Source organism: Gastrolobium bilobum, unplaced genomic scaffold (genome assembly GCF_033153095.1).
Source record: "Gastrolobium bilobum isolate Gb01-03AN ecotype WA unplaced genomic scaffold, APGP_CSIRO_Gbil_v1 utg46041, whole genome shotgun sequence".
In the NCBI taxonomy this organism is placed as follows: domain Eukaryota; kingdom Viridiplantae; phylum Streptophyta; class Magnoliopsida; order Fabales; family Fabaceae; genus Gastrolobium; species Gastrolobium bilobum.
Genome location: NW_026896040.1, coordinates 129254 through 140911, shown reverse-complemented (window position 1 = coordinate 140911; position 11658 = coordinate 129254). Strand labels below are relative to the sequence as shown.

Sequence of the window (11658 nt, the reverse complement as noted above, 5' to 3'; positions counted from 1 at the left end):
GAGACTTTTTTATTAAATGAACGTTTATACAAGTTGCCTAGTTCTAACAACTAATTTTAGATATATAAGATCAGACTTTCACGAGCCGAATTAGATGCCTCTAAAAGGCCCTGATTCGTTTACGTATAAATGGAAAAGTAAGCCTTGAAGCAGCACAAATATACATGGGCCAGAAAATGGATCTGGGCTAAAAAGCCCAAACACACATCAGCTTTTACCTCTCTTCGTTCTTCTCTTTGGCTTCTCTTCGGCTTCTCTTCTTTACTCCCTCACCGGATTCTGACTCTCTACTCAGAGATTAACTCGGAGTCGCAGAATCACCGGTTCCAACAAACAAACCCTAACAAGGATCCTCGAACTCAGTCGATTTCTTACAACATGGCTTCTGGTACGCGCTCTTTTCTTCCTTCCCCCCAACTCGTTCCTTCTTCTTGTTTCGTGCCCTTGCAACAATTTTCTCCTGTAGTCTTATTTTCCTTTTTTTTCTGAAGCTAAATCGATTTGATAATATGCGTGATTTATGCGATGGAAAATTTTAGAACTGAACTTTGGACTTTAGAGGCTTTTATTTCGTAGTGCAATTGATTACAAATTCTGTGATCCTAGAATGTTTCTTTGAGTCGGTAATCGATGACAATGTGTTGGTGGCATCCGTTTGTGTGTGGCAATACCAATGTCGAGGCCTGTTTTTGGGAATCCCGATTCTTGAAAACAGTGAGGCTTTGAGCGAAACAAGGTTTTCTGATCTTTGTATGTTTAAATGTTCGTGTGGAATGTATGAGGAGGTAATGCAGCTTATTATTGTTTATTACTCAATCATAGTTCCTCAACATGCCTACAATAATAAACAACAATAAAGCCTAATTCCACTAGAGGAAGTTTGTATTAGAAAGTTTCCAGCTGACTTAAAACTTTGTTGAATCTTAATGACATGGAGTCATCTACATGCCTGCACTTAGTTATTTGTTGCTACCCTTAATTTTTGTGAGGTGATATGTCTAAACCTTTAACCACAAATTCCATGATTTTGAAATCCTCCAATTATAGAAGGAAGGGTAATTCCACAAGGTTGTTAGATGGATGTTGTTTGCCTAAGAAGTTTGCTAGTTATGCTTCTTTGAAGTCTTCACATTTCACCACATCAAAAGTCAAAACAATATCTATTATGGACTTTGAGGTTTGTTTGAAAAGATATAGTCATAACGGTTGATTTCATGTTGACCATTTGAATTAAACACAACAAGTGTTTGCTTCTGTTATTCTGTAGATGCTGATATGGAGGACTATGGATTTGAGTACTCAGACGAGGAGCAAGAGGAGCAAGATGTTGATATTGAGAATCAATATTACAATTCAAAAGGTATTTCCAACGACTGTTATTATTTTTTCTTCTTGTTAGCATTTATAAATCGGGAAAAGTTGGTTTATTTTGACATTTTGGTTTTAAGTCTTAAAAATTAGTTTGTGTTGCAAAATACTTTGTTCAAATCAGTATTCTGCCATTGGATATATTGCACTTTCTTATGATCATTCATCATTATAAGCATCATGGTTGGAACTACAAATTTGATCCATTATATTTTTTATTTATATTTAATCGTGCTATGTTTCTTCCTTGTGGAAATAAATTAAAAGTGACTTGTTAAATAATCTCTAATGTATAAATTTCATTTGCAAAGTTGTAAGATTTGGTTTTTCATAATTTATGGTTCTAGGCTGGATGACCCATTTTCATAGTGACTTCATAGGATGTTGTTGTTTTGTTTGTATATAGGTTTGGTTGAAACTGATCCAGAAGGTGCACTTTCTGGTTTTGCTGAGGTAGTGCGGATGGAGCAAGAAAAGGCAGAATGGTAAGAACTCTATTCTCTGAGTGTTACATAATAATCAAAGTTATCAAATGCAGATTGCGGCATGTCACGGCCAACCCCGAAAAACGTTATAGCGTTATCGCGGGTTGCGGTTGCGGAAATAGTGGAATAGATATATGACAGAAATAATGACAAAAAGAAATATTTTTTAAAGGCAGAGATAACAGAAGTGACACAGAGAGACGCAGATAGACTAAAAAACTCTAAATTTTTTTCTGTTACACATTTAAATTTAGGACAAAATTGTCATTTTTCCTTATGACAGCAATATGGCTGTGATTTGATCGCAAATGTAATCACAATGGCCGTTGTTGCGTTCCGGTGCGGCGCAGCGCAGCGCGGTTTCTTGCGGCGAAGCACTGCAACGCCCATACGGCGCGGCTCGCGGTGCAATTAACTACTATGATAATAATAAAGACATGGATGTTGGAGTTAGAGAACTTAATTGTAATATAATTTGTGGGTGCTGTAGCCTTTTTTGTATCATCATTAATTCTATGATCTGTTGCTGCTTTTGTTTCCTTTTTTTTAAGCAAGAATGATTCTCTTTCCTTTTAGCTGGGTCAAACTAGATTACATTTAATAAATACATCTAATGTGTTTTTTTTCATGCATCCCTTCCCTTGTTTCTTGTACTCTTTCATGCACTGCACTGTGATATGTCTTAAAATCTTTCCACAGTGATAATAAACCATTCTGTATTGCATGTCATACTTATTTTACATTTTACCAGGGGATTTAAAGCTCTAAAGCAAACTGTCAAGCTCTATTATCGACTTGGAAGGTATAAAGAGATGATGGAAGCCTACAGGGAGATGTTGACTTATATTAAGTCAGCGGTGACTCGTAACTATAGTGAAAAATGCATAAACAGCATTATGGACTATGTATCAGGTTCAGCTAGCCAGAACTTTGGCCTTCTGCAGGAATTCTACCAGACAACTCTGAAAGCCCTTGAAGAAGCAAAGAATGAGGTTAATCCTTTGGACATTATCTTTGCTGTTATTTATCTCATGACATTGCCCATTAATGCAATCTTACGTTTATTTTCTATGTCACTCATTTTGCAGAGATTGTGGTTTAAAACAAATCTGAAGCTTTGTAAGATTTTCTTTGATATTGGGGAATATGGACGGATGAGTAAGGTAATATGTTCTATTTTTGTGCAAAGGTGTAGTTTGCTGTCCAACTTAATTTGAATGCATGTGTATCTGATAGGTACCAGAGGAGTGATAAAGGGATAAAAGAGGAAACAAGGAAAACTGAAATTGATATTGCTGGAAATGAGATAGAGTTGTAGAAATCTGCTTATGAAATGAAGATGAACAAGATTACAGTGAAAGGAAATTAAAATAGAAACATAAAGAAAATGATAAGTCCTTGAGTAATTCGAGAGGCTCAGGTGTCTCTCCAAAAGTCCTAACTAATTCCCAGATACCCCCTTTACTAGCAGTAATCCCAATTTATATTTGTTCAGCCCCTTCCACACATTGCTGCCCTTGATTGCCCATTTTGTGAATATTCTCTCCGTATAGCCGATGACTCACCTTGATAATTGCCCATTTCTTGAATATTTTCCCAATCCCCCCTAATATAAAATTACTCATGATTGATACCCTTTAATGCAAAACATTCTCCCAATCCCCATTAATACAAAATCACCCGTAACGATTGATATCCATAATTAATATAGAATCAATCACCTGAAATTCATACCCATTAATACTGAATTACCATAATAAAATCCCTACATTTATTATGCACACTTAGCATGGGTGGTATCCTATCTTTATCTATTGGTATCTACTAGTATTGGATAATTTAATGATTCGTTGAACCCTGTCAGATCTTGAAAGAACTTCACAAATCATGTCAAAGAGAAGATGGTACAGATGACCATAAGAAAGGAACCCAACTTTTGGAGGTTTATGCAATAGAAATTCAAATGTACACAGAGACCAAGAACAACAAAAAACTCAAGGTCAGCATTTGTTTTATAAGAAAAATTCTTATTATGCAACTTGCCTAGAGCAATATTGTGCCTTTCCAATTTATGTTAGTTATATTCTATAAGAACTAACTGTATCTATCTAGAATGCAAAATATAGTTGCTTACATCTTAGTAATTTGCTTGTATAGGAGATTATGATGGGCACATTTTTTATATATCTTATTTTAGATTCTATAGTAATCAAAATTTCATCTTAATTCCCTGCTTTTATTGTTAGTTAAAAAATAGTGTAGGATTTATAGATTGACGAACATATAGCTTTTTCTCCATTAATATATGAGCTTTTGCTTTCTGTTCCCTGTGGGGGGTATGATCATGTTAAGGGGTGAGGAAAATTTGCAGCATTATCTAAGAGTTTTCTGCTGTTGTGGTGTCGCAAGTTTCTACTGGTGAAACTAGTAAAGAATATGTAATTGCTTGCTGGCATTCATAGCTGATCTTAGCATTTAAGATTGTGTTCTTTGGATATATTTTACAAAGACATCATACTGGGAGTTGGAGTCAGTGAAAGTGTTCTTGATGGAGAAGTCAATTAAAGGTTGATAGAGGAACGTTAAATGTTTTAAAAGCTCATCCGTACACACTAAAATATAAGAAAAGTACTTTCTTTATAAAAAATCTTTTTTTTTAAATCCAGAAGAAGCACATCCAAACAAGCATATATTCAATGTAAAACAAGGTGGTGATATAGTGCATCCCTCTAACCTATTACTTTCTTCTGAATTATTCTATTGATTGATTAGTCTTATGCTTGGGGAAGTTTGTTTACCAGTATTTAGGAGTCTCCATGATATTAAATGCAGCAACTTTACCAAAAAGCACTCACTATTAAGTCAGCAATTCCCCATCCAAGAATAATGGGAATTATCCATGAATGTGGGGGGAAAATGCATATGGCAGAGCGCCAGTGGGCTGAAGCAGCTACAGATTTTTTTGAAGCTTTTAAGAATTATGACGAAGCTGGGAATCAGAGGCGTATCCAATGCTTGAAGTAAGCAAACAGAATTTTTTTAGTTTTTACTTTATTTATTACTTTCAAACAATTTGTATAACAATAAATCTTTAATTACAAAAAATGCAATTAACTGTGAATCATCGATTTTAGTGATAATTTTTATAAAGATATATTATATACTTGTCTTATAAAATCCATAACCTTTTCCTCAGATTTAGCATTTATGCTTGACTGCAGTAAAATAAACCATTTGAGCATTCTTGCTTCGTATTTAAGGTCTTGTACCATAATTGTTATCATGTGTCAGGTACCTTGTACTTGCCAACATGTTGATGGAGTCTGAAGTAAATCCATTTGATGGGCAGGAGGCTAAGCCGTAAGTCCTCTGTATTTTATCTAAGTGTACTTGACTATATTTCATTTCTCCGGTTCTCCCATTCCTTGATTCAATCCCCATAAGCTGAGGATGGTGTCTCCCCTTTTCTCTCTGTATTAACCCATCATGTATTATGTATTGCAGTTATAAGAATGACCCGGAAATTTTGGCAATGACAAATTTAATAGCAGCCTATCAACGGAATGAAATATTGGAGTTTGAGAAAATCCTGAAGGTACATTTATTGAGTCTAGCATGAGAATATGTCTCACTAATTTGATCTTAACACATTTCTCTTATTTTTCTATCCAATATTTGTTGGAAATGAATATTGGGTATTTTGCTTTCCAGAGTAACCGAAGAACCATCATGGATGATCCATTTATTAGAAATTACATCGAGGATCTGCTAAAGAATATCAGAACACAAGTCTTGCTGAAGCTCATCAAACCGTATACAAGGATCAGGATCCCATTTATATCCAAGGTAACTGCACTTCCACTACTCTTGCATTTCAATTTCATTTTTGAGCTACCCCTCACCCCCATCCCATCAAACAAATTAATGGAATAAAAAAAAAAGGAAAGTAAATAGTCAAATTATACCTACTTTTTCTATCAAAAAATTAGTCAAATACACCTTGACAACAACCATTCCTTCCTGTCCTTGTTTTAAGGGGTGATGGTATAATGTTAGTTGGGTAAGACTCTGCTCATTGTGAAGGGAATAAGCCAAACATTATCCCGTGGACTCTTTCATGCCTCTTATTTTTAGTAATGTTTATTTTTTCAGTTGAATTTATGAGGAACTTAAGTTATGGTTAGTCTAATATTTTTATGTAATAAAACGCGTTAATTTGCAGGAACTTAATGTGCCTGAGCATGATGTTGAGCAGCTACTGGTATCGCTTATTTTGGATAACAGAATTCAAGGACACATTGATCAAGTGAACCGGCTCTTAGAACGCTCTGATAGGTCATTTTTTTTTTTAATTCCTTTTAGTTTTTACTGAATTTAGTAGATTCATAATTTTGTTAATAAAACCTGGTATTTTTATTAACATTAAAATTCATGGTTCAGGTCGAAAGGAATGAAAAAGTATACTGCCGTGGACAAATGGAACACACAGCTTAAATCTCTTTATCAAACTATCAGCAACAGAGTTGGTTAAACCGTGGTGTCTGGTGGAAGGAGTATCTGTGTTGTTGCCCCAGCTTGCAGTTTTGTCATGTGAATTAAAATAGCTTTTATGGAGAGTTAGGAATGTATTGCTCCAATAGTGGCACCGAAGTGAAACCCAACTTGTGATTCATGTTTTATTTTATAAAATATAATTGTTCGAAATATTGATGATTCAAGGAGAATTCGTCTCATTTTATTTTGGTGCTGAAAACATCTGCACAGTACAATGAAGGATTTTCCTCTCTTTTCACTATTCCATCAAAAGATCAAGACAACATAAAACAGGTCCATACGGATAACCAGTCATACATAAAAAAAAACCCACTCCGAATTAAACCTGACTAGCGAGTGTGGGATGAAGGTAATTCTTGTACGTAGTTTTACCCTTACATTATTGGAAGAGGTTGTTTTCTGGATTCAAATTCATCATAATTTATATTAAATTCAGATGCTTCCTCTTGTAAGTTCTGATCGACTTGGGTCACCTCTACTGTGTCAGTTTCTCCCTTTTTTATTTGCACCCCGTTTACACCTTTGGTTTCATTGGTACTATAAGCTTCTAGCTTGCTCCCCTTTACCTCTGACTTCTTTTCTTCATGATCTATGTCATGCTCACAAACTGAGAAATCAACTTCTGTAATCCAATTTCTCAACAGACTGGTGGCCATTTCATCTGTTTGTGGTAGGGCAAGGAAAGTTCAATTTCTTGTCTAAAAATACATAACCAAGAAGGATGGAGATCCCATGAGAGAGAGAGAGAGCATACCTAATCGAGGGACAGTGTGACCTTGGGGATGCCTTATTATAAGGGGTTTGTCAAAAGCTGAGGCAAGCTCCTCAGAAGGAAGTTTCAGCCAATCTTTGTCCCCAATGAAGTGAACAGATTTAGCTTTGATGGGGTCCTTGTAGGCAACATCACATATGCTGGGATCTCTAAATTTGGATCCTGATATTGATACTAAAAGTTTTATGGGCGGATGCTCCTTTAGCAACTTTCCCTGTGAATTTCATGTTCATTACTCAGAATTTAGTAGTTGAATTTAAATTATAAATCAAATTACAGTAATTACTCACCTGCGCCTGGTAACCTATCAAAAGTGCTGAAAGTGTTGCACCCTGATTTCCATAAAAGAAGGAAGAAAACCAAGTCAAATAGTAGCTATACAGAAATGGAATATACACAAGTCCAAAAGTGTTACTTTTAGAGCAATTTATGAATGTTTACCTGTGAGAAGCCCAGGAAACCATCAAAGGGTCCGTTGGCTGTGATGTATTCGCACAAGTAGGAGATGCATTCTTCCAAGTTAGTGTACTCCGTGAACTCCTGAATAACAGTTGTGTATATGCTCAGTTAAATTCAATTTGTTTTCCTCTAATCCAAGGCAAATGAAGTTTGATAAATTCATTGTGGAAATATGAAAGAAAAGAGGATACAGTATATTTCTACCTTGTTGAATTGAAACCACTCAAAGTAAGGTGGAGGAAAGATGCCTTCTATGTCAGACTTCCCTCCAGCAGGAAATTTACCATCTGGGAATTCCTGTCACCATAAATGCTTCATATCTTAGTTTCTGATACTTACACATAGTAAATTGTAAAACTCTTTTGGTTCTATTGCTTTCTTCTGTATATTTTTGTGCTTTGGCAAAAATAAAGACTATACAATATATTTAGCCGTAACCAATGTTATAACATTATCAATACTTAAGAACAAGGGCCTTAAAAGTTAAAAATGCCAAATACACACACTTGGCACTTGAACATTAAAAAAAGAAATATGTTACCATATCAAATTGAGCAAATAGAGAAGGATCCCATTTGCTGATTTGCTTTTTCAGAAAACTCCCACTGGTTCTGAATCCATGAAGGCACAGTATTTTAAGCTTCTTTCTATTTTCTCCTTCCATCTTTTGTTTATCTGTATGCTGCAACACCACAAGCTATGGAGATTGAGCTTTTTATAAGAACCATGAATTATTAAGCAGAGGCTGTTGTTCTTACCTACCTCCATATTTAAGGCATTCCGCTAGCTCTCTTAATTGACTTGGTTGGTTGGTGTTGCACGTGCAAGCTACACACAAGTGCAATGTGGGCTGCGACATAGTCATCATATATACACTCTGGGTAATTTTGGGGTCCTTCAATCAATTTTCCAACTTCATGAAACTTATCATTGGGCTATTGAGTAGTGAGCTTAAGTGTTTGCCAAGTTTCAATTATTGGTGGTTTACATCATTAGTATATCATTTAAGGATCACTGTAATATAAGATATTGTCAATATCTGATCTTAGAATTTGAGAACATTTCAATGCTTGCTAAACTTATATATTAGCATGGATTTCAATCAATTCATAATGTTTAAAGTCATTATTAAAAAAAAATAAAAAATACTTTTTTCGGTGTACAAAATGCATTTTTTATCGGCACTTGAAATTGATGCGTTGAATAAAGTATTGAATTGAAGCTAATATTATATACGCAGAGCGTATTTGAATTCTATTTTTTTAAACTAAAAGTTAAAAAAAAAACTTTAAAAAAAAGTTATAAATTGTTTGGTGATTACATAAAATTTTTTAACTTAAAAGCACATATTTCAAGAAAAGTTCCTCTCTCTATCTCTATGGCTTTTCATTAAAAAAAAAAACACAATTTAAGAAAAACTTATAAGAGCTTAAAAAATAAGCAGAGTTTTTGATTTTTTTTCTTAAATATAAAAAAAAAAACTTTTCATTATAAGAACTTTTCTCAAACCTGTTTGGCCTAACTTCTGCTTATAAAGAAAAAAGAAAAGCACATAGTAAATTACTGAAAGGAAGAAAGAAATTGAGGGCGTAGCTATTTTTTTTTCTCAATAATTTATTTATTTTATTTTAATATTATTATTTTTATAAGGTGAACTTTTGTATGGACTCAAATTATATTCATATTGTAAGATGTCGTTTGTTTCAACTTTAAAAAAAAGTAACTTTTGTCACTTTCTTATTTTAAAAGTACTTTTTACAAATGTTAAAACTATTTATATTTTTATAAAAATATTTAGTTTTTGAAAAAATATTTGACTTTTGACTTCTGCTTTTCTTAGAAGTTAAAAATTTTAGTTCTGAAAAAAGTAGGTTTTTGACTTTTTTTGTGACTTTTTTTTTTTTTAAAAGCAGACGTCCAAACGAACTAAAAACGTGAAGTGCTTTTTTTTCTTGGAAAAAAGCAACTTTTGAAGAATAAAAACTCATTCAGACGGACCTAAATTCAATATGCAATGAGACTTACGTAGATTCAATTGCATTTAACTCATTGAAATGAGCAAGTTCACAAAAACGAATATAAACTAAGTTTATATAAAAAATGGGCTTTATACTTCTCAATATATAATAGCAGAAGTATAAAGATTCCCGGCAAAGAAAAGAAATGGTGAGACCGATATTTTATTTTATTTAAAACAAAAATCAGACACGAAAATCGAAGGATGACAAAACGCTTATAGTGTTGTAGGAGAAACAAAAAAAGGTGTATTTTCCATAAAAAATAAATTTTTTTCGTAGAGATAGTATTCACACAATAATGATTATGATTTATGGGCTTTATCTTTATCATAGGAAAAACATTATTGGTTCATACAAAAAGAAGATTTCGGAGAGAGAAAATAATATCGGTTCCGGATGCTACTTACTAAGGCTCACCAGATGAGCCCAATCGTTTAAAGCCCACATCTAGAACCTTCTAGAGGGCACCCATGACAAGCCATAGAGGCTCACCATTGTGACATTTCTCATCCCTGCACTGCTGCCCCTGTACTTTGACAGTGGGCAGCTTGATGAGACAGCTCATGGGCTGACCAGCTCAAACCCCATGAAGAGAGAACTCTCCTCTCTAAATACCCCTCTCACACATGGAGAGGGGATCTTCTTCTTCTGCATCTTCTACCTACGCTGTCACTTTGTCCATTGGTAGAGTACACACACCCCTCCTTATGCACCATGGGAAGCTTCACTAGTGGCTTGGTCTCTACCAAGACCACTATGGACACCCCCTATCTCAAGATACTTCACCCTCTATAGAACACATCTTATGTGCACCGAGAATACAATATCAATAGATTTTACATCAAATTTTCTCTCAGTAGGAATTATGCTTTGAGAAAAATAAAACCCAATGATTATGTAAAACTCGATAGTGTCATACTTTTATTGTTATAGTTACTTAGCAACTACTTGAACTTAAAAAGTGTTTATAACTAACTAGAGCAGAAAGGTAACAAAGCAGCCATAACATTTCGAGTAAGATTCGATACTGGGATGAAGTAATCTCAAAATTTTTTGATACCAATGAAACTAAAGCTTTTAAATAAGAGAAGTGGTTTTTAGCCAAATGAAATCAACACTAATTTCACACAAAACGAGAAACGTTAGCATGATGCCAAATGTCTTGATATCACTCTCCTTGATTTCAAGAGATTCACCCAAGAGAAATGGCCAATGGGGAACAATTAGAATTCTATTGTCATCATGATCACGATGGGAATAAATTTTTGGTGCTACTGTTGTATCAAGATTCAGTGAATCTCACTAATTGAAACATTACACATCATAAGAGAGAAAAAAAATTTGGAAGAGAAAAGAAAATTTTAACTGATATGTAATATTTCTATTGGTGAAATTCACTAAATTTTTAGTGCAACAGTAGCACCAAAGATTTATTTGATGATGAGATGCTAAATCACCCCAAATACAAATATTATCTATGTATCTCCACCCCAATTTCAGCCGTAGCTGTTATTTATTTCATTTGACATGTTATTTTTCTTTTTTCTTTTTGGAATTACATGTTATTTTTCTTTGCTTTCAAACTATATCCTATAATTTCTAATTGATTTGATCCATTATTCAGGTACTTCTACCAATGTAGTAGGCTGGTCTTATAGCATTCCAGTGAACCCAAGCCTAGGGGTGTTCGCGGTCTGGATTGGATCGGTTTTGGAAGCAAAACTCATCCGATCCAATCCCTTCGGTTTGATCATGTAATCATCTATTCGGTTTAGATTTTTTTTCAAATCTGATTCGATCCGATCCAATTTTTTTCGGTTTGGATTGGATCGGTTTTCGGTTTTCAAATATTCTAAAATTTGTTTCATGATTATTGTGCAAATAACATCTTTTGTATATATTGGATTTGTAAATGTTGAGATATATAAAACCATTAATGTAGCCTCACCCAAAAGCTTAAGCTTTTGGGTTGAATTGGTTCTTTACATGGTATCAGAGCTAA

The 11658-nt window shown here is 34.2% G+C and overlaps 2 protein-coding genes across 2 annotated transcripts; one reads left to right on the top strand and one right to left on the bottom strand.

The window, feature by feature from the left end:
* Positions 1–225: 225 nt before the first annotated feature.
* On the top strand, positions 226–6528 carry LOC133297424 (COP9 signalosome complex subunit 2). Its single transcript, XM_061496571.1, has 12 exons — positions 226–388; positions 1268–1360; positions 1775–1853; positions 2605–2845; positions 2942–3016; positions 3718–3852; positions 4686–4873; positions 5145–5213; positions 5358–5448; positions 5565–5699; positions 6076–6188; positions 6294–6528. The coding sequence occupies exons 1-12, from the start codon at positions 379–381 to the stop codon at positions 6382–6384; spliced, it is 1320 nt and encodes a 439-aa protein (XP_061352555.1). The 5' UTR covers positions 226–378; the 3' UTR covers positions 6385–6528.
* Positions 6529–6610: 82 nt separating this feature from the next.
* On the bottom strand, positions 6611–8448 carry LOC133297426 (dihydrofolate reductase-like). The gene is made up of 7 exons (XM_061496572.1): positions 8401–8448; positions 8180–8320; positions 7843–7935; positions 7621–7719; positions 7470–7511; positions 7162–7393; positions 6611–7068 (listed from the first exon to the last, which is right to left on the bottom strand). Exons 1-7 carry the CDS (start codon positions 8404–8406, stop codon positions 6782–6784), a joined length of 900 nt encoding a protein of 299 aa, XP_061352556.1. The 5' UTR covers positions 8407–8448; the 3' UTR covers positions 6611–6781.
* Positions 8449–11658: the final 3210 nt, after the last annotated feature.